This window comes from Pogonomyrmex barbatus, unplaced genomic scaffold (assembly GCF_055798465.1).
Source record: "Pogonomyrmex barbatus isolate J1 unplaced genomic scaffold, ASM5579846v1 scaffold1, whole genome shotgun sequence".
In the NCBI taxonomy this organism is placed as follows: domain Eukaryota; kingdom Metazoa; phylum Arthropoda; class Insecta; order Hymenoptera; family Formicidae; genus Pogonomyrmex; species Pogonomyrmex barbatus.
This window is the reverse complement of record NW_028297098.1, coordinates 13,995,024-14,014,540: the sequence shown is the minus strand read 5'-3', so window position 1 is coordinate 14,014,540 and position 19,517 is coordinate 13,995,024. Positions and strand designations below refer to the sequence as shown.

General features: G+C 40.1%; 2 protein-coding genes across 12 annotated transcripts in view; both read right to left on the bottom strand.

The window, feature by feature from the left end:
- The window catches only part of p120ctn (adherens junction protein p120), a 41,083-nt gene extending 28,041 nt beyond the window's left edge, over nucleotides 1-13,042 (bottom strand). For 2 of the 9 annotated variants that reach the window (XM_089080181.1, XM_011646333.2), the window contains exon 1: nucleotides 12,937-13,042. Coding sequence is in view for 5 of the 9 variants with exons in the window: in XM_089080166.1 (XP_088936292.1) it covers nucleotides 1,638-1,669 (32 nt within the window). In the remaining 4 variants the exon portion in view is untranslated. Of the gene's footprint in view, nucleotides 1-1,637; nucleotides 1,737-12,936 lie in introns of those variants that run through there. The other 7 variants (XM_089080172.1, XM_089080177.1, XM_011646338.2 and 4 more) reach the window with 6 other exon arrangements.
- A 2,418-nt stretch (nucleotides 13,043-15,460) lies between these two features.
- LOC105431864 (replication factor C subunit 4) lies at nucleotides 15,461-19,233 on the bottom strand. 3 transcript variants are annotated; one of them, XR_016139974.1, is made up of 8 exons: nucleotides 19,018-19,233; nucleotides 18,492-18,767; nucleotides 16,928-17,321; nucleotides 16,730-16,843; nucleotides 16,501-16,584; nucleotides 16,277-16,404; nucleotides 15,729-16,105; nucleotides 15,461-15,648 (listed from the first exon to the last, which is right to left on the bottom strand). XR_016139974.1 is itself a non-coding variant. In XM_089080276.1 (7 exons), exons 1-6 carry the CDS (start codon nucleotides 19,128-19,130, stop codon nucleotides 16,315-16,317), a joined length of 1,071 nt encoding a protein of 356 aa, XP_088936402.1. In that variant the 5' UTR covers nucleotides 19,131-19,233; the 3' UTR covers nucleotides 15,461-16,105; nucleotides 16,277-16,314. The 3 variants fall into 3 exon arrangements, 2 of the variants coding, with proteins under 2 accessions (XP_088936402.1, XP_011644634.2); XM_089080276.1 differs by having other exon boundaries at nucleotides 15,461-16,105; XM_011646332.3 differs by lacking the exons at nucleotides 15,461-15,648; nucleotides 15,729-16,105 and having other exon boundaries at nucleotides 16,232-16,404.
- Between the last annotated feature and the right edge of the window lie 284 nt (nucleotides 19,234-19,517).

Here is a 19,517-nt window from a genome sequence, read left to right as displayed (position 1 = left end):
GGACTAAAATTACATCGAAGATAAGATTTTATTGCTCACATCCATCCTTGGGAATCCTAGAATTTATCACAACTTAAATATTATTAACACGTTAGTTTTTTTTTATTACCTGCGAAAATGGAAAGTCATGAATTTTTTTAAACGCATTTAATAGAAAGAAGTGTGTCTATTCATGTAATAGAAAGACATATTAGACGTACACGGAGACGAGTATCTCCTTTCTTCGCAATATCCTCGCGCAATAGTGGAGCTTTATTTCACCCCTCGCTGGAACGAGGCGGAGGGTGTTCTCTTATATGTACGGGAATGGAGAAGAGGAAAGCCGGGAAAAAGGGACGGAGTGCACATCGCAGCGCGCGCAACGCAGGAAGTACGAGCGCGAGAAGCGTTGCAGCGCGCGTCGCTCGCGCGAGAGGAACGGAGCGGAGTCAAAGGGTGACGAGGAATACTATGGGGAGAAGAAGAGGCCGAGTGAGAGGGGAGACGACGGGGGAGGAGGAGGAGGAGGAGGAGAACAGACGACGGTATCGCGAGGGAATGAGAACTCCGCCGCAACCTCGTTCTCCATTCCGCGACAGCGGCACGTTGTTGAAAAGCTGATGCTTTCGCCCTTTCTGAACTTCTCCTTTTTTTCCTCCTCCACTCCTCTCTCTCTCTCTCTCTCTCTCATTCTCTTTTGCTGTCGGAAAACGAGTGAAATCGTGACCGTGACGCGGGCGTCGGAGCTTGAAAAAAATTCACGCGACGATCCTGGTTAACTCTCGCAGAATCCACGACACGCGCGGGATGTCTTATTTTTTTCTTTTGCAATTTGAGAAAATGAGCGCTGAAATGAGGAGAGAAAAAAAAAATAAGCGAGAGAAATTGAATATGAAGATAGGATAACGACGAGAGAAATTTCAAGAATATTGCAGCATTTTAAGATCACACTGACATTACAAGTGAGTCCGAGTGAAGAAGAACATCCTTTGTGCGAACGTTTTATTGAAAAAAATTAGTAAGAAAATTACTTTTAATTCCTTTTAACTTATTACGTGTAAATGTGGAAGGTTTTATAACGCGAGGGATATAAAGTCCATGATGCTATTGATTCGTCTCGAAAAAGAAAAAGAAAGGCGACAGATAAAAAGAATCCACGTTAAAAATGTATTACAACGAAAGAATGAAGGCTAAAAAAAATTTCAGTCAAGTTTTATATAAAACGATTTTGATTAGCACGTATGAAGTCTGACAATTTCAGAAATAGGATATTAGCTGTGCCCGTTTTAATCTGCACCCGAACCGTTCTCGTTATTAAAATACGATGACTTTGCGGGAATCGCTCGTAACGCGTTTAAATTTTATGACACTGTCAATATTACATTTCAATTTTATGTCAATATTACAAATGGGTACGGCGTAAGGAAGTTATATGCGCGGTTAAAAATCGCGTTTTACAATACAGCCCGTCTGTGTGAACGCGAAACACGCTGGTCGATCCGCGCGAATGAAACGAATGAATGAAAGACAATAACCTATCGATAATAACAAGATCGCACCGTCGCTATTAATACACACAATTTTCCTTTATTAAATTACGTTGCGTATTGACCAACGCACGGTAATAATAACAAAAGACAGTGGATGCGAATACTTGCTGTGAACGTTCTCTCTCGGAGAATTCCGTCATCGGTCGTTAAATAATCGACGCCACAGCCGCACGATGCTTATCTGCGCCGCGAATCGTTCGTCTGTATAAATCCGCTCGCGGAAAAGCGACGTACCCCGGCCGGCCGGAGAAAAATTACGGGATCAGCGCGGTGCGGTGCGGGCCCCCTGTCTCCCCCATCCCCCTCCCCGCCCTCCAATTCGCGATCCATCCTTCCCATTGCTTCTCATTGCTCTCTCCGCTTAATCTTTTCGTCTATCCGACATACGTCCGTTCTCCCCGCTGTCAATTCCCCTCCTGTCCCTCCGACAACGCGCTGTCGTAGCCCCCCCCCCCGTCTCTCTCCACGTTCTCTCGCTACGGCGTCGCACAACGAGATCGATGTGTGCTTGAATGAATGAACGTAGGAACATGGGAATGCACGCATGTGCGTGATCCCCGCGACCAGACGGCGTGCGTCACGCACGTACTCGCCATATACCGAGTGTCCGAAAATCATCGTGAGTCGTCCTTTCGTCAATCAAGTTTCTTCTTCTTTTCTCTCGTCGAATTTTCCACTCGACGTCGAGACCGAAGCTCGAAAGACCATCCTCGGCTCTTCACGCATCTTTGCGTAACGAAATCCTGTCGAAATAAAATTTCATCGAGGCAAATTTTATCTGAGGATTAATCAAGGATTGTGATTTCGTTATTTATGCTCTCTCTCTTTTTCTCTCTCTCCCCCTCTCCTCTCCCTCCCTCCCTCCCTCCCTTCTCCTCCTCTCTTTCTCTCACAATAATTTTGAAAAGAATTCCACAAGAATTCCTTATTTCCTGATTTATCGTTGGGGAACTGCAAGGGTACTCTAAACGATCCCATCATAAAAGAAGACACCCGTTGATTTTGGAACATCCTATACACACAATTGTATATTAGTACACAAGGGTGCACAGGATCGACTAGGCAGGGGAGAAAATCGCAAGGCTTTACGTTGACGGTGTATTGTGTCGGTCGAACAACTTTGAAGCGTGGAAAAATCGAGAGGTCTAAAGGGGGAAGGAGTAATTTCAAACGAAGCAAAGTTCAAACGAAGAGACAAATACGATCAAACGAATATGAATTTTTTGACGGATTATATAAAAATTTATATCTTGTAAAACTGATCAATCGAAATAACATTTTTGCTCGACGTAATTATCTTTTTGTGAAAATCCGCTTGTGAAAAACTGCAATTCGAAACTGATTTCTCATGTTAAAATGTACAAACAAATAATAGTATGATATTTCACACTATGTTGCAAGCAAATATCCAATATTAAAATCCATTATAAAAGAGACATTTCTCGCACGTGTGTAATAAAAGGATACATAATATCTATATTGTAAAAAAGGAAAAAAAAAAAAGAAAAAACGAGAAGAAAACGAGATCGAAAATCGTTGTAATGTTTTCACGCTACAAATTTGTCTGTTTGTACCATACCGATAGAATTACATTTCCGTAATTAATATCCGTGAGCCAAGTAATTCCGGAAACGCGTGTGCGAGACGGTTACGGGATTCCTGAATTAATTTTCTCCAAAGCCCTCCTACATTCTGCATAAATCCCACCGCGTATCCATCCATCAATCTTCATCTTTCATCATCGGCGTGAAAAATGTCGAACCACTTATCTCGCCGTCCGATTAACGGCTTTGGGAATCCGTCGCTCGAACGTCACGTTTAGCGCGGGATTAACATCGCCGATCGCGCGGAACGGGGGAGGGGGGGGGGGCGGCGTTTCCGTGTGTTTCCGCGTTCTCCGGTTCACCGCTTCCGGTTGCTCGTGGCAGCGAGACAAACGGCGAAACACTCCGCATTCTGCAGTCGCATTCTGCAGATCTCGAGTGGGTCGCGACGCGTCCCTGGGAACAAAGGTGCCGGGGGATGAGGTACGGGAGAAAACGCAAAGGGGACGACGAGAAACGTGCGCGCGCGGGCGATTTCTTTTTGTCGCAGGCAGGAAGCCATCGAAGATGAGAGCCATTTCCTGGCTCCTAGGAAGAATTCCGGCGTGACGTCGTATAGAAGGTCCTCCACCTTTTTTTCCTCTCGCACAGGGGCGCCCCGAAGACGCCGCGGAAGTGTCGGATGAGACGGGCGTCCCGTAAAAACGAACGTACGTTTCGCCCGTGAGATATTAGATGGGGCGCCGCGGGACAAAAGTGCTGAATGGACACGGGAGAGATGAATGCCGGGGCACATCGTGCTTAATTAACGATCGTACGACTGTCATTCGTGTGTCGCGACCCGTTAAGAGATTCGCAATTTTACCGAATTACCTTTGGATCCTTAAAGATGTAAAGATATCTGCGTTATTTTCCGTTCGTCAACCCAGTAGTAGTGATTTGTATTATTTCGAACGATATACATAGTGTTCTGTAAGCCAAGGTCAATTACTCGGGAGATGAATGGGACTCAAGAAAAAAAAAAAAAGAAAAAAGTTCATCTTATGGCGATAACTCAAAAACAACGCATTTCCGGATCTACGTTCATACCAACTTTTCTTTCTTGTTTTTGGGTTTCCAAACATCTCCCGTGCGATTGATCTTTACTTTTTACACACTTTGTATATGATACCTCCTAATATTTTCCATTAATTTTAAGTTTAACAATACGTATTATGAGAGCTAGAATAATCCTCTTAGAATCTTTATAATTAATTTGGGCTCTATACAATCTTCAATTATCTAATAATTTTCCCTCGCACCTGCATCTGCATCCGCAAAATACGGGAGCTTTTCGCGAAATGAGTCTGCTTATCGTTGATGCGCCATTTCGCGCGATGCGCTTTTCCGCGAGTGCGCCCGATATTTCGGCGGCTGCCGGGACGCTACGATGGTGCAATTGCAGCGGAATGCAGATATTGCACAATAATGCCCGGGGAAATAGGGCATTAAGAAGTTGTCCCAATCCAATATGCTCGCCTCGGTGAAAGCGGCGCATCACGGCGACGCAAAGTCGGCTCCTATTCGCGCATTCGCGGTTTTTCGCTTCGTGCATTTCGGAAAACGCCATTATTCGCCGACAGGGGAGGCTTGGCCACGAGCCTGCGTGGCCATTTCCGAAACTGAAAGGCCGAGTACACGCGCGGCCATCGCTATTTTCGGTTGGAATAATTAATAGAATCCCGAATGTATATTCGCAAAACTATGTCTGGTCGATACCTGGAATATCTGTATTGAAAATTTTTGATGTGATGAATACTTCAATAATTAAACCGCTAATTCCGAAATTAACTTAAGAATAAGGTTCCATTTCTTTATGAAAATTCTTTTTTTTTTTTGTTTTTTTACGAAACGTGCACCAACTGCGAAATCGTACTTCGTCTTGGGCCGATCGAAATCGCGTAGACATCGACGTACGAAACGTACGTCCGAATTCGAAATTCGTGGCACGATTCAAAATTAGCCGGACGAATTGGTGGTGGAAAGAGAACAGCGGGGGAGAAAGGGGAGGAAAGCGCGACATCCTCTCGCCGGGTCCCCCTCTGATAAATTCATTCGGGTCAGTCGGGTCGACTCGAGCCGCTACTATTCACCATGCGCTGAATCAGCGCTAATGGGGCCGGAGGGGTGGGAGGGGGCGGGGGGGGGGAAGGGAGCTGCAATCTTGGGCTGAATTTCAGCGACGCAGCTCAGGTATTTCCGATTACGCGCTACTTGAGAATTCCGCTTGATTGCCCTAATCGGTTCGTGTCGATTTCCTGTTTGGCCGCACCTGTCTTTCCTGTCTCTCTCTTTCTCTCTCTCTCTCTCTCTCTCTCTCTCTCTTTCTCTCTCATTTTGCAGTGTTTCTCACGATGTTTCAACACTGTAGTCTCCTCCCTCCCAGCTCCACCCACTGTCGCGTTCCTCGAACGTTTAATGGTATTTCTCGCTTAGACAATTTAAACGTTCGATCTAAAACGCGTACATACTTAATGTTGAAACAACTGTGCGTTATCGTATGTAATGCCTGTTTCGGGCCGTTGCGTTATCATTCGCCATTAACTTGCACGCGCGCGAGCAATTTAACGCAATATCGGCATCTGGTATTATGGTAGTATATCGAAATACGGCGGTCGCAAAAAGCCCGTATTGTGCAAACGCACCTCGCGATTTCGCTAATAATTTAGATCGCGTAAACGCGCATTTAAATTTCAGATTAATTATTCGTAATTCACGCATGTGTAATTGCACGCGCAACGGCGCTTAAACAAATTTATACGTGATTTTATCGTAGACACGAGCGCAGGTAGCTCATTACGCTCCAAATGTCTGATGTTATTTTATGTATAATTTAAATATAATTTAATTTTGATTTTATTATACGTGTGTGTGTGTGTGTGTGTGTGTGTGTGTGTGTGTGTGTGTGTGTGTGTGTGTGTGTGTGTGCGTGCGCGCGCGCGGGCGTGTGTACATATTTCTTCGCGAACTGCATTTACTCAGAATACTTTCCCACGTGTGGGCGCTTCCCGACTTTTTCCTTCTCACGTGTACACGTGCCCTTTTATTGGAATTTCGGTTGAATTATAGATACGGTCATTGCCATTGGAGGAACGACGGGGATTGCGTTTAGCGCGCGATCGAGACCTAATCGCGTGAATGATTAAAAGGCGTCGACTGGGGAGGGACGTAGAGCGCGACACGGAGGCTACACCACTTCTCCTTTTATCGGAGAAACAACCTGACTCTTTACGCCGAAGTAGCTCTCCTTTATTATTAATCCTAAACGCACCATCGGACCGCAGAAATGCGGGTGGAACGACGAAGCGGAAATGAACTCCGAGAATTCCGAAAATCCTGACGTTTATCACGCCGAATTAACGAAGTCCCGAACTTGAATTTAACTGTTGCATTTATGTCGTTCACGAAAAACTGGGTCTTTAATCGTAACATATAAATTTACCGTTACGTACTTTATTCCCTCTAATAAAATTTCTGATTATCGCGTGTGTCGCTTCTTCTTTTCAAACGATATTCAAAAAAAAAAAAAAAAGAAAAATTTGTCGAAAATATTAAGCGCAAATTGTCTGAGTAAACATAATTTGCGTAACGTAACTACCTCGTACATGTTAATTGCTGAAGTTAACAATAACATCGAGTTATCCGTTATCCTGAGATCCGCGGCGACTGAAGGAAAAGCTAAACGGAGCAATGAAATTGAAACGGCGGGCGTTATATCGCGCCGTTTGTTGTTTGCTTCGCCAAATTGCGTGCAATTTTTGCAACAGACGCAAGACGGATGGAAGATAACGCGAATGCGAGAACGCGTGTCACGTCGCAGCCGTCCCTTCTGAGAAATTGGTGCGCGATGCACTTTAACGTACGCCGACAGACCGCTCCCTCCCCCCCTCCCGCGAGATAAAAATGATAACCGATACTATCAACCCCTCCCACGACGACGGTATTTTTATTGAGAGTGATAAAATAGTTTGCTAAAACTGTTGCGCTTTTCCAGTTATATCCTCGCGCGTCTCGAAAAAAAAAATGTTCATTAATATATACAACTAATTATACACGGTATTCACATATCAGCTGTAACTTTATTTATTATTAAATTAACTTTTTTTTATTATTATGATCGCTTGCGCTTTCAATTTTAATGAAAAAAATGCTTTTAAAAATGATATTAGATTATATGTGACAATAAAAAATATTAATGTAACGATATTTACACATATGTATGCTGCGTATAATATATTTAAATTATAAGTTGCATTTCTTTTTTTAATGGACATTTTTTTCAATTCATGAATGTAGTGTAAGTGAATGAACAGACAGAATTTAAAAAAAGAATCTTTTATAAATGTTTCATAAATTATATTAGTGAACGTAGAACTAGAATTTTTTATATATATTTGTTTTTTTATTTATTCTCTCTTCTACTTCCAACAAAAAATTTTTATAATAGAAGAGATCTCTGGGCTCTCTTTAGGCCCGTTTAGGTAAAATTAACGTGGATTAATTAACGTAACCGCGATTATTATTCCTCTCATTTAGCGCGTTGACATTTCGGATAAAGCGCTCGGCGTGTTTTGAATAAAAATCAGCATAATTCAGCGGGGGGTTCAGTGTAGCCGGGGTAGTTTACCGTGTAGCGGCAATCGCCGGCGTGGCATGTGACACTGACAGCGCTATTTCCGCGGTTAACAATCGCCGCGGTCGTCGGCAACCCAGTCATTATGAACGTTAAATATGTCGGTTCAATAAAGTCAGTTGCAGCGGAGAGCGCGGAACGCTGGATGTCATTTCAACAGACCGTCGGACAGACTTCGTGGTTACATCCGAAGAAAGCGTTGCAGAAAAGAAAATTATATTGCGGAACCAATAGGAAACTGTTTTACACCGCAAAAGGGAGGATACACATCGATAGGATTTCTTATACATTTCTCCTTAAATAAATAATTTAATATATAATATATTTTCTATCTATAATTCGTATAGATATATATCGTAGTGCAATTCTATATATACTTCTAATTTATATGAATTTTTTTATAAAAAATTTCATTGAAGGTAAAGTAGTTTCAAAACGCATCGCATGCAGGAATGCTAAAATTGTTATGTGAAAGTAATAATTAATTTGTGTAATTAAACTATTAAATTAATAGTTAACTTTGATGTTACTGGAAATATAATTATAAATAATTTCATAACTTGAATGAAATTTATATATTACAGCATTATTTATAATTATATTTACTGGCGTCACATGAAAGTAACATGAAAGAACTACTAAACGCGACGTGATTCAAGCGAACAAATTAATTACGTTAATGGAACTCGGCTATCAGAGAGTGTTTATGGTTGACACGAGGAAAAGTTTTCGCTCGGACCAGTCGTCATGGAAAAGAAAGTTACGTTATTTCATTAATAATGGTAAAAAAAGAAATACCGTCCCCTCCGTCCACTCTCGGAAGTGGCATGAAAAAATTCGGGCGAACTTTCGATGTCGCCGGGAATAAAGTAATACGGAAATATTCAAGAGTAATTTTCTAGAGCGACTAATTACATTAATTAGACAATTAGATACGAGAAGATACACACGCGGGATTACTCGCGCTTCTTTTTTCGTGCGTCCCGCGACAGGGGACGTAATTCGATCTGAAGAGGCCGGGATGCTGCACGCGTCCGACAAGTTTACAAGCTTTATTTTCCGCGCGGTGACCCGGGGGGGGAGAGGGAGGGGGGGGGTGCTTTCGACCCCCTTCGTGCGGTAATATCCTCGACGGGGCCGTAAGTTATGGTGCGCGTCGTCCACTCGAAATTACGCGGACGCGATACCGGGTGATATCGAGCGCGCGCAGGGGCGTTTGTCGAGAGGGGAAAGGGATGAGACATTGTCTCATGACGAACGGTAGGCGATTGCGAAGTTGCCGCCCGTCAGTCGGGGGAAAGTCGGGGAAATTGAAAGCGATCCGCGGCCCACGGCGGTGAATCGAAGGGAAGCTGCGACGAACTTCCGCCCCCGATGATAGACACGTACGCGACAGAGGGTCGTTCGATCGGCGACATAATTGCGAATGTCTGAACGTTATCGAATCCCGTGATCTTAAATGTTATCGAGCAATGCGCGAACATAACTTAATACGAAATTATGTAAAATTATAAAAAGAAAAAATTATAAATGTATATAAAATTAATTATAAAATAAAATAACTGAACTTTTGAAATATTAGAAAGATCATCTCCTTTACGAAACAGAATAGTAAAACACGAGGCGCAATGAGAAATATGAGAGAATAAAATAACATGGGAGACATAGAATTGTAAGAGTAACACTATCTACTTGCGTTTTATATTTCATTTCTCATTTTCGGACTATAAAAAGTAATAATAATACATATAGAAATACAATACGGATAGATAAAATTTCTGTCAGAGGAAACAGTTCGTCGTTGGTCCTGTCAAGTTTGACATACGATCTTCATATTAATATACTCAAATAAATCCCAATTGGAACGCAAAATTTATGTCCCACGTACTTCGAGATCCTGATAAATATTTATATTCAGTTGAGTTCGAAACGTTCGAACGTTAGATCCCTCTCAAGTCTTACGGTGACCTTTTGGCGAATTTTTGACTCCCACGTCGAGCTTTCAAATCCGGAAAAGGAGACTCAAATCTCGCACGACGGCGACAACGGCGGCAGCGGTGCGTTCTAATTTTCTATTTCCGGCTTGTACTTCTCTCGGCACGACCGCGGCTTAATTAGAAGCACGAAAAGTGGAGAGCAGGGGGGAGGGAGAGGAGGGAAGAAAAGGGAGAAAAGGGGCTCTCTCTCTCTCTCTCTCGCGCGCGCGTGAGCCCCGTTCTCTTCCCGAGATAAAAGATACTAACTTCCGAGCTTTATCGCGGCGCGCCGGATCTGGACTTGCTCTCGGGGATAAATACGCCTGGCTTCGTTATCGATCCCGCGACGACGCACCGTCTGATAAAGCGAAAGACGAACTTCGTTTTCTGGACTCGCCGGAATGCCGTTTCCTTTGCCGCACGGAACTTCTCTTGTCGCGCGGCGGACGCTTGGTACGCGATCGAGACAAATCTGAAGACGCTATTTAACTGCGCCGATATTTAACTACTGGTTTTTTTTTAATTTAATTATAAGAGGGCTACACAATGATTGATGATAATTAAACGCGCGACTCATAAATTTGCGAAATCATGATGATTCTTTTATTACATATCATGTAATTAAATTAAATGCGATTTATACAAATCGACTGTCATTTGATGATTAATTGATCGCGATTTAAAATTAATTAAAACACGCGAGGGTCTCAGGGATTATTTTAGAATTCGTTCGGTACTGCAATTAGAGATTATTCTACATAAATACGAAATTTGATTTTGACACGGTTTCCCTTTGTGTTATTCCACTTGCGTAGTGATTTATTTACTTTCCGAAATGTCCAATGTCATCGAATAAATAAATCAAGCTTTTCGCTAATTTTTTTATCGCATCTCGAAAATATTGATACTTACGTACTTTAAAAATGTACGACTAAAATGTATAAATTTCTTTTATCTTTATCTTTTATTGTATCTTATCTTTTATAAATCCGAGATAAATCCTATTAATCTTGGATCGGAAGATAAATAAATGCATGTGTTTTTTTGTTACATTAATTATCTTATTATTTGTTACATTAAATATCTTACTAATAATTTCCATGATGAATATCTCTCTTATATATCAGTATGATGCATTAATAAATAGACATAATTTATTTTTAATTATAATTCGTTTGCTCTTTCGTGTGGACGACAGTCGATTATTCGTCTGCGCGGATCTAATTTGAGAACGATAACGCAGAAGTTCAAAGACCTACTTTTTCATCTTGCAAGTCGATCGAGGACGACGAATAGCTTCATCAGTATAACATAATTAACTGGATTTTGCCCACCGTGATTGGTTGGTCCCGTCTAAACCGATAATGCAAATAACACCGAATCTCGCGATAATCATTCATCGTGCAACACGCGGTGTACCGGGGTCGCGACCGCGTGAAATCCACGTGAATAATCAATCGACGGGTATGACTATTTTCGAAACGCTCATACGTTCTAGTTTTCATTTTATAACTGAAAAGAGAATTCGGGACTACCAATCGCGAGAAGACCGCTGGAAGCGAAGGAGAGCGCGTCTGAACTTATTAACTTCAGATTTAGCGTTTGAATGCTTATTTAATTTAACAACTCAAAATTAGCCAAAAGCGAATAATCGAAGCGTTTAGTATGAGCCTGACGGCTCTTTGAATCTGAAAAGAATTTCAGATTTTAAATATGCAAGAATTTGGGGAAACTGAAATCTGCGAAACGCGAGGATTTTAAGATGTATGTAATATTTATGATTTAAAGACACCTAAAGAAAGAATCCAACGTAGGAAATATTATTTAGTAGAAAATTTTAATTAAGTACGAGTAGGAAATATTATAATTTTAATATAATAATTTTAACAAAGAGATTGACACACACACACACACACACACACACACACACACACACACACACACACACACACACACACACACACACACACACACATTTTCTCTCTGTATTTCACGATAGATCCTAATGAAATTCTATTAATTAAAATTTAATGAGTATAAAATTTAATATTCCAAAAATATATGAAGATTTAAAGTTTTACATAAAATTAATATGCTTACTTAAATTTTATAAAAATATTTCCTGACAATTTCTTGAATTTTTCAGATATTTCCATTCAAAAAGTTCAAAAGAAAATTATAGAATTCAAATGCAACTTTGAAATAAATTTATATTAGTGTGCACTCTAAAATTTTCTAAAGAAAAACTGTTTAATATCTAAGTATAAAATATATAGCATATTTTGACTTGATCGCTCTGATGAGAGTGATCAAGCGATCATCATAAAATTTTCTATATAAAAATTCACAAATCATATATAATGTACAAGAAAACGAATGTATATGTCGTACTGATTTGCTAATTTAAACAATTTATGAATGCCGATTGCCGACAACTTAAATCATGAAAATAAAATCATTTTTAATAAAAATTTGTTCATACTTCATTTGTTCATAACTTTACCGATTTCTTCAAAGAAGAGCATAATTTAAATTTAAAGACAAACTTTTTAAAAATTCTAAACTCTAAAATTCCATGAGATTTCTTGATTTTCAAAAAATAAAAGAAGAAAATTTCAAAGACTTCCAGATTTGCCAGGTTTTTCCAAGGAAAGTATACATAACGATACACTTTTCTTCTCTTTGTATTAGGATCAAAGTCTCGATGAAGTGTGTTAAAATTTCATTAAATTAAAGACCATGCAAAGTTATAAGAAAGTTCCATATGCATTATGCATTTGCATTTCTCAAGTTTGACGCCCTTCATTCCATTATTAAACAGAAAGCGGTAGGTTGCCGCGTTGCTCGATATCGGAAGGACCGAGCAACCGACCAACCAACCAACCAACTAACCAACCAACCAACCAACCAACCAACCAACCAACCAACCAACCAACCAACCAACCAACCAACCAACCAACCAACCAACCGGCCGGCCAGCCGCGCTGAGAGTCCCATGCTATGACGATTGCTCAAAGAGAATACTCGAATAGGACACTCGGTATATGTATTCCCGTGAGTCTCTCGAGAGGATTCGGAATTCGAGCATGTTCGGCCAATCGAGCAGTCTCGGGAACTCGAGCTTCATACCGCGTTATACCAACGTATCCCAACGTGTGCACGCGTACACGTTGCGTACTCGCGGAACTCTCATCTGTCTCTCCCCGCGGACTTACCTTTTCTACGACTCGCTACTCCGCGCGCGTCGTCCCCCGTCACATTCCACGTATCAGCCGTGACACCCGTTACTGCCGCAGGAAACACGATCCGCCTCGTGACTGCCGTCGTCGTCGTCGTCGTTTCTGCCGTGTGGTCCCCGCGCGGGTCCACCGGTATCATCCACGCCTTTATCCAGCAGGATCCAACGTAGGAACGGGACGTCCGAAACGGGAACACACACAGTGGGACGATCTCGAGAACGGATGGCCACGCCGATAATTTTCCGAAAATCTTCGAATGATCTTCCTGAGTGTGATCGCACTCGATCCGATTGAGCGATCGACTTCCCGACGTCGACGACTCGACCTCCGCTCGAGGTCTTGTCAAGCCTCGCACGCTCACCCTCAGGATCTTGGTGCGCACATGGAAGCACCGGTTGCGGCTTCGAGAGTCCTTTCTCCCCGATAACAGAGGATTTTCCGAACAATATATAAATTTTGGCGACGTCCAAATATGTATCTCTTCACGAAGGAGAAGTAACGTCTGCGAGGACCGTCAGGATCGTCGACCTCGCCGGGAGGAGCGCAGGATGCGGCAGGATGTACCGCCGCAACTAGCCGCCCGCTTCGCCGGTCGGATCTCCCTTCAGGGCGCCGAACATCTCTCGCGAGAAGATCCGCGGCTCGTCTTCTTCCTTCTCCTCTTCCTCTTAACGTCCTTTCGACGGAAACATACCGCGATCTTTGTTGATTCCGCCGAAAATATCCTTCGGTCCACCCGTACTTAATGCTCCTTTATCCCGTATAATGAATCGTCCGTTGAAGGGACAGGTGGACAGAGTATCCTTGTATCGGACAATGAGACCGTTGCGGCTAGTTGTGGACCCGCTTTGAGGAGAGATGAGGAACGTCGGGAAGTGTCACGAGAATCACAAAAATGCACCTACTGCCGCTTGGTCCTGCTCGCCACGGCGAGGAACGCGGTCAGCACGCCTTTCTCGCAATATTCCGCTCTCGCGAGTAGTCCTCTCACTCTCTTTCTCTCTCTCTCTCTCTCTCTCTCTCTTTTCTCTTTCTCTTTCTCTCTGTCTCTCCTTTCTCTCCGGAAGTCACGACCTCTACGCTAGCGAGCGAGAGAAAGAGAGGGAGCTGTCCCGAGTAGAGCGACGTGTTCCGAAACGTCGCTACTCCAAAACGACGTAGCGAAGGACGATGTTGCAGGCGGCGGCAGTGAGGACGGGCGTCGTACACGCCCCCGTTCCTTCGCCCGTCCCGTCCGTTCCCCTTTCTTTTGCGACGCGACACGACACCACGGGGACGCCGTTCGCACGGGGGAGAGGCGTCGGCGGCGACCTTCCTTGACCACTACTCGCGGAATAACAATAATCACCGGGACACCCGTGCTATCGGGACGCGGAGACGTGGCTCCGTCAGGAAATGAGGCTAGACTAGCACTTTAGAGGCACAGAATACGCTGATTGGAAAGGGAGAGGGAGGGGGGGGGGCGGAGAGCGAGAGCAAGAGAGCGTTAGAGCCGTTTCTTCTTTCGGAACCAAAGGGAACCAAACGCCTGTGACGAGAGGACTCCTCGCGGACGAAATGACGCACGTGCGGCCGAACGTGGCACCGGTTACCGAACACGAGCACACGCTGTCTTTCTTTTCTCTTCCCGGACGACACGTCCCCGAGAGAAAGAGAGCGAGTGGCGGCGACAGCGGTCTCGCGGCTCTCGCCTCCTTCCTCGCCAACGCCTACACGATACACATTGCACGCAGTAGCAACGACGCCCCTACACGCCGAACGTCAGTGGTGCTCAGCGAACGCGCCCGTCGCCGACGATGTTGGGGCCTACTGAGAGCCCCGTTTCCAGCGACGCCGGAATCATTTTTATTTATATAATCGAAAGTCTTCCTTTTCATATACGTCGAGAATCCTTCGAGAGCTTATCGTGATACATATCTGACGGTTCGATTCTATGTGATAATATTTTGTTTTATAAAGCTAAAGGAATTAAATATCAAATAAATTATAGGGACATTTCACTCGCGTATTTGTGGCATTGGCTACTATGGAACTCCTAGATTTCCTAGTGAATTGTGGCGCTGGTGTTCTTAAGGGTCGGCAGGAGTGACGGACTAACTCCGACTTGATCGAAAATGATTATCTATTCCTTATTTACAGTGCAGATATATATCTGTACTCAATTATATTTTGTTTTATAGAAACGATGTTTCGTCATGAAACTTTGCTAAGATAATTTCTTTTACAATTACAAAGATACCTACAGAGCCAATTTTGCAATTTAGCTCTTAAATAATTAAAATAAATGTAACTATCTACTCCTTATTTACAGTGCAGATATATATTTGAGTACACCCATATATCGTCTCGTAGAAGTAATATTCTACCATGAGCCTTTTTCTATGTATTTTTTATAAAATTATGATTCTTGCTACAGAGCGGGTTTTGCAATTTTGTTCTTAAAAAAAAATTTACAATAGATGAAAATATTTGCACCTTATTGTCCTATAGTGCAAATCTATTTACGCATAAAATGAATTATTTATTTTCACACATTTTCTTATAAAAATCGCTCTGTAGCTTTCGTCAGGCAAATATTCTGATTATAAATATCATAATTATATAACTTTTCTCGCAGTATTTTGGCCGTAATATGGATGAAAAGGAATTCATCTCCGATAGAGGTCTCCATAGTCTCTCCTGCCGACCCTTAATATATTTAGGAACATATATATTTAGATAAAATATACTAGATAAACTAATTTATAACTTCTAGTTTTATTCTTTACCTAGTTATAGATGTTAATATTCCTAGCACATTTATAAAGCCTTGTCTACGATGTTAGAATCGATCTATCCGAAATTTCAAACAAAAGAAAAATTGATCAATCGCGTATATACAAATTAGCTGAAATAGCCATTAATTAATAGCCGAAATCTCGGATCAATTTCTAGTATTGTGGACAAAGGTTTTATTCTCTGTTCCTTATTGTGCATAGAATTTAAAGCCCGAATCAGACTACGAGTTACTGGCTACACTTCCCATTGACGATTCTAATACCAATCGCACAGACCACTGCATCGCGATTGGCTGGAAATAAAACCGTCAATCGAAAATCGTAATTAACAACTGTAATCCAAGATGCATTTTCGCAAATTGTCAAAACTGCAATAAGGATCAACGTGATAATTTTTATCGAAAAACTAAAATTTATTTATAATCTAAAAATTTCTTCTTTTCTCTTATTTAAATTGATATATTTTGAAGAGTGTTGAATTATATTATAGTCTATGAAAATATAGAAAATCTTTATAGTACTATGCAACATAATCTTACAAATATAAATATGTAACACGCCAAAGCAAACTGATGTTTTACTGTTTAAATGCTACTAAAATAGTAGAAAACACTTGTAAAAGCTGTATATACTCATCACTTCCTTCCGTTAGACGGTAATCGCATTCCTAAAAAAAGAAAAATAAAATATATATTGCTTTATTTATATTCTACTCATATTATTCTTTATATATATATATATATATACAAAGAAAATCACTTACACCAAGTGCGTCGCCAATCATCGCTTTTTGTTTGTCAGTAAATTCATCAGAAAAAATAACTTTTTCATTCAATTGTTCAATTACCTAGAATGTAGCGTAATTTCAACTGATATAATATGTATATTATAAAATAATTATTTAAATATTATTTTTATGCTATCAATAAATTATTTAACATTTCGTTGGTACTTAATAATTTAATAGAGTATGAAAATAATAAAGATAATACCCGTGATCCCGGATATCCTTCTAGCAGCAAATTCTCAAGTAACTTTTGAATTTCAGTATAACTCCCCTTTTCACAAGCATTCCATAATGCGTTAATATGATCATCAGGAATCAGCTAAAATAATAAATGTACAATCTAATTTTACTCAATCTTATTACACAAAAAGTTTTTATAACTTTCATGAAAATGAATATTTACTCCAATAACGTCGAGTGCATCGTCCACAGTGATTTCATAATCCTTTCCTTTCAACCGTGTGATCGATTGTAAACACATGACAGCCTGTCTTAAATCACCACCCGATGCTATAACAATTTTTTCTAAGACATTTTTGTCAGCTTTTAGATTTTCTTCATTGCATATGTACTCGAGCCTGGCAATGCTTTTTTCATCGCTCAATGGCTTGAACCGAAACTTGGTGCAACGTGATGCTATCGGCTTGATGATTCGTGACAAATAATTGCATACCAGGCAAAAACGCGTACTATGTGATTCTTTTTCCATGATTCGACGAAGAGCCGTTTGTGCAGCACCGGTCATACTGTCTGCCTCATCCAATATAATGATTTTAAATGGTGGACATTTCTTCCCACTGTAAATATAAAAATTAATTTACAAAAAGTAATTAAATTTATTTTATTGTCTCTAGCATAATTACAAAATAAAATTCAATTATTTAATTATATGACCAATTTGTTATCCAGTATTTATTATTGCCACTTATTTTTATAAACTTAAGTAAATAAGAATTATATTATGCCTCAGATTACATGTTTTTGATCATAAACTGCAATACAGTGCGTGAAATGTTCAAAAGAGATGATCAACTCTTAAGTATCCGCGTCAGTTCAATTTAATTTGTAAAATTTTACATCAAATTATAAAAATCAATTCAAAATTTAACCATATTTAATATTTATCACAACATTTAATAAAATCTAATTTATCTAAAAAAATATAATTAATGTCAATAATTATACATCTATATGACTTACGCGAATGCTTAAAATTTGAAACTGTTTGCTCATGCCTCTCAGAAAATTCCTTAATCTTATGGATTTTCTGTTGTTTATGAACATCTTTTTTGTTTTATTGCTAATAAGAGGTACTAAAAGACTTTATTAGACCTCCTTGATAACAATACATGTGCCTTTTTTTGAACAAATTACATACTGAAATTTTGCAGTCATCAGACCTTTTACTGATTCATCATTGGCATTGATTATAGATAATGTTTAATACTTTGATGTAAATAAATAGCACTTATTTTTTATTTAATAACATGTTAAAATATCATATGAGTTCCCAAAAAATGAAAAAAAAATTTAGTAACATAGAGATACAATGTCAGAAATAATTTTTGTAAATTATATAAAATATTTTTTAAATGCTATATATTTTAGTTGATTTTTGAGATTTTATTTTTGAAAAAATTTATCATCGTGTCAAGCACTGCAAGAAACAATCATATTAATGACAAAATTTTTTAAGCAAGGAATAAGGAAGTTTGTAAAATGTTGTACTTATGACATTTAAATAATAATAATGATAATCAAAATAAAGCAATAATTCCTATTTAAAGATATATTTGTAAAAATAGACATTGCAAGAACTATTATCATTATTATTATTGGTTAGTTACTTTTATATCACATCATGATCCACTATTGATTATTCTTATACAGGAATAATTCATAAAGTCATTATAATGATCTTTAATAGCAAAAGAATTAAAAATTTTGTAAAAGAATTAAAAACTCACTCTGGTCTATTGGGATTAGCTCTACGTAATGCAAAGGATTTGATCTTCTCTCTCACCACCTGGATACCTCTATCATCAGAGGCATTTAGTTCCAGTATTCTCTCTTTGTACATATTACCGAACATTTGTCTAGCAGCTGCATGAATGATACTGGTCTTGCCAGTACCCGGTGGTCCATAAAACAGCATGTTAGGAAAGTCTCCATGTTCCATGGCTTGTCGGATTACATTCACCACTTCCGTTTGTTCCACGACATCGTCGACATTTTTTGGTCGACTGCAAACAAGATATTCTTTTTAAAAAAAAAACAACTTCTAATCCCAAATTCCTTTTATCTTTGAAAAAAAACACAACCTCTAATCCCAAATTCCTTTTATCTTCGAGAAGAAAACACAATTATAATTATGATAATAAGTTGAAAATTATAACAGATAAAAATAGAAAAAAAGAATTAAGCTTGTTAAAGGGCATTTTTTTATGTGAAGATGAAGAGGTTAATCTTGCCAATTGGGTAGCGCACACTCACTATTTCTCCACCCATGGTGTCAAGTCTTTCTTGTCACCTTTGGCCCGAGAAGTTGAAGGTTTCTTCACCTCTGTCGGAGCGCCCAATTTTCCAGTCTTCAAGAAAGCGTGCATCTTTCCAATCGATCAATCTACATATCGGTTCCTCGCAAGCTTTCCCGCCTGTTCGCCGCCATCTATTTTCGCAACAATGGCTGCGTGCAAGAAGAGAAGCGGAGAGAAGCCTGAAAGTGGTCATGGACTTAAGCTTTGCGTCCACAATGCTAGAAATCAGTCCGAAATTGTATTTGAATAATTCGGCCAATCTTGATCAATGCGATTGGTCAATTCTCTTTTTGTCCGAGATTCAGATCGATTTCTAGCATCGTGGGTATAAGGCTTTAGGAATAGAGGAATGAAGCTTAAAGTCCTAATTTGAGCGAGGGAATTTCTTTGAAACATAAATAGAAAGATAAGGATTTTTAATAAAAAAATTAAACTTTTTGATACAAGAAATTTATG

Coding starts and splice junctions, on each gene's coding strand:
- LOC105431864 (XM_089080276.1), bottom strand. CDS start 19,130: ATGCACGCTTTCTTGAAGACTGGAAAATTGGGCGCTCCGACAGAGGTG. Junction 18,768..19,017: donor ACACCATGGGTGGAGAAATA/GTGAGTGTGCGC, acceptor TCTTGTTTGCAG/TCGACCAAAAAATGTCGACG. Junction 16,844..16,927: donor ATGCACTCGACGTTATTGGA/GTAAATATTCAT, acceptor TTATTATTTTAG/CTGATTCCTGATGATCATAT.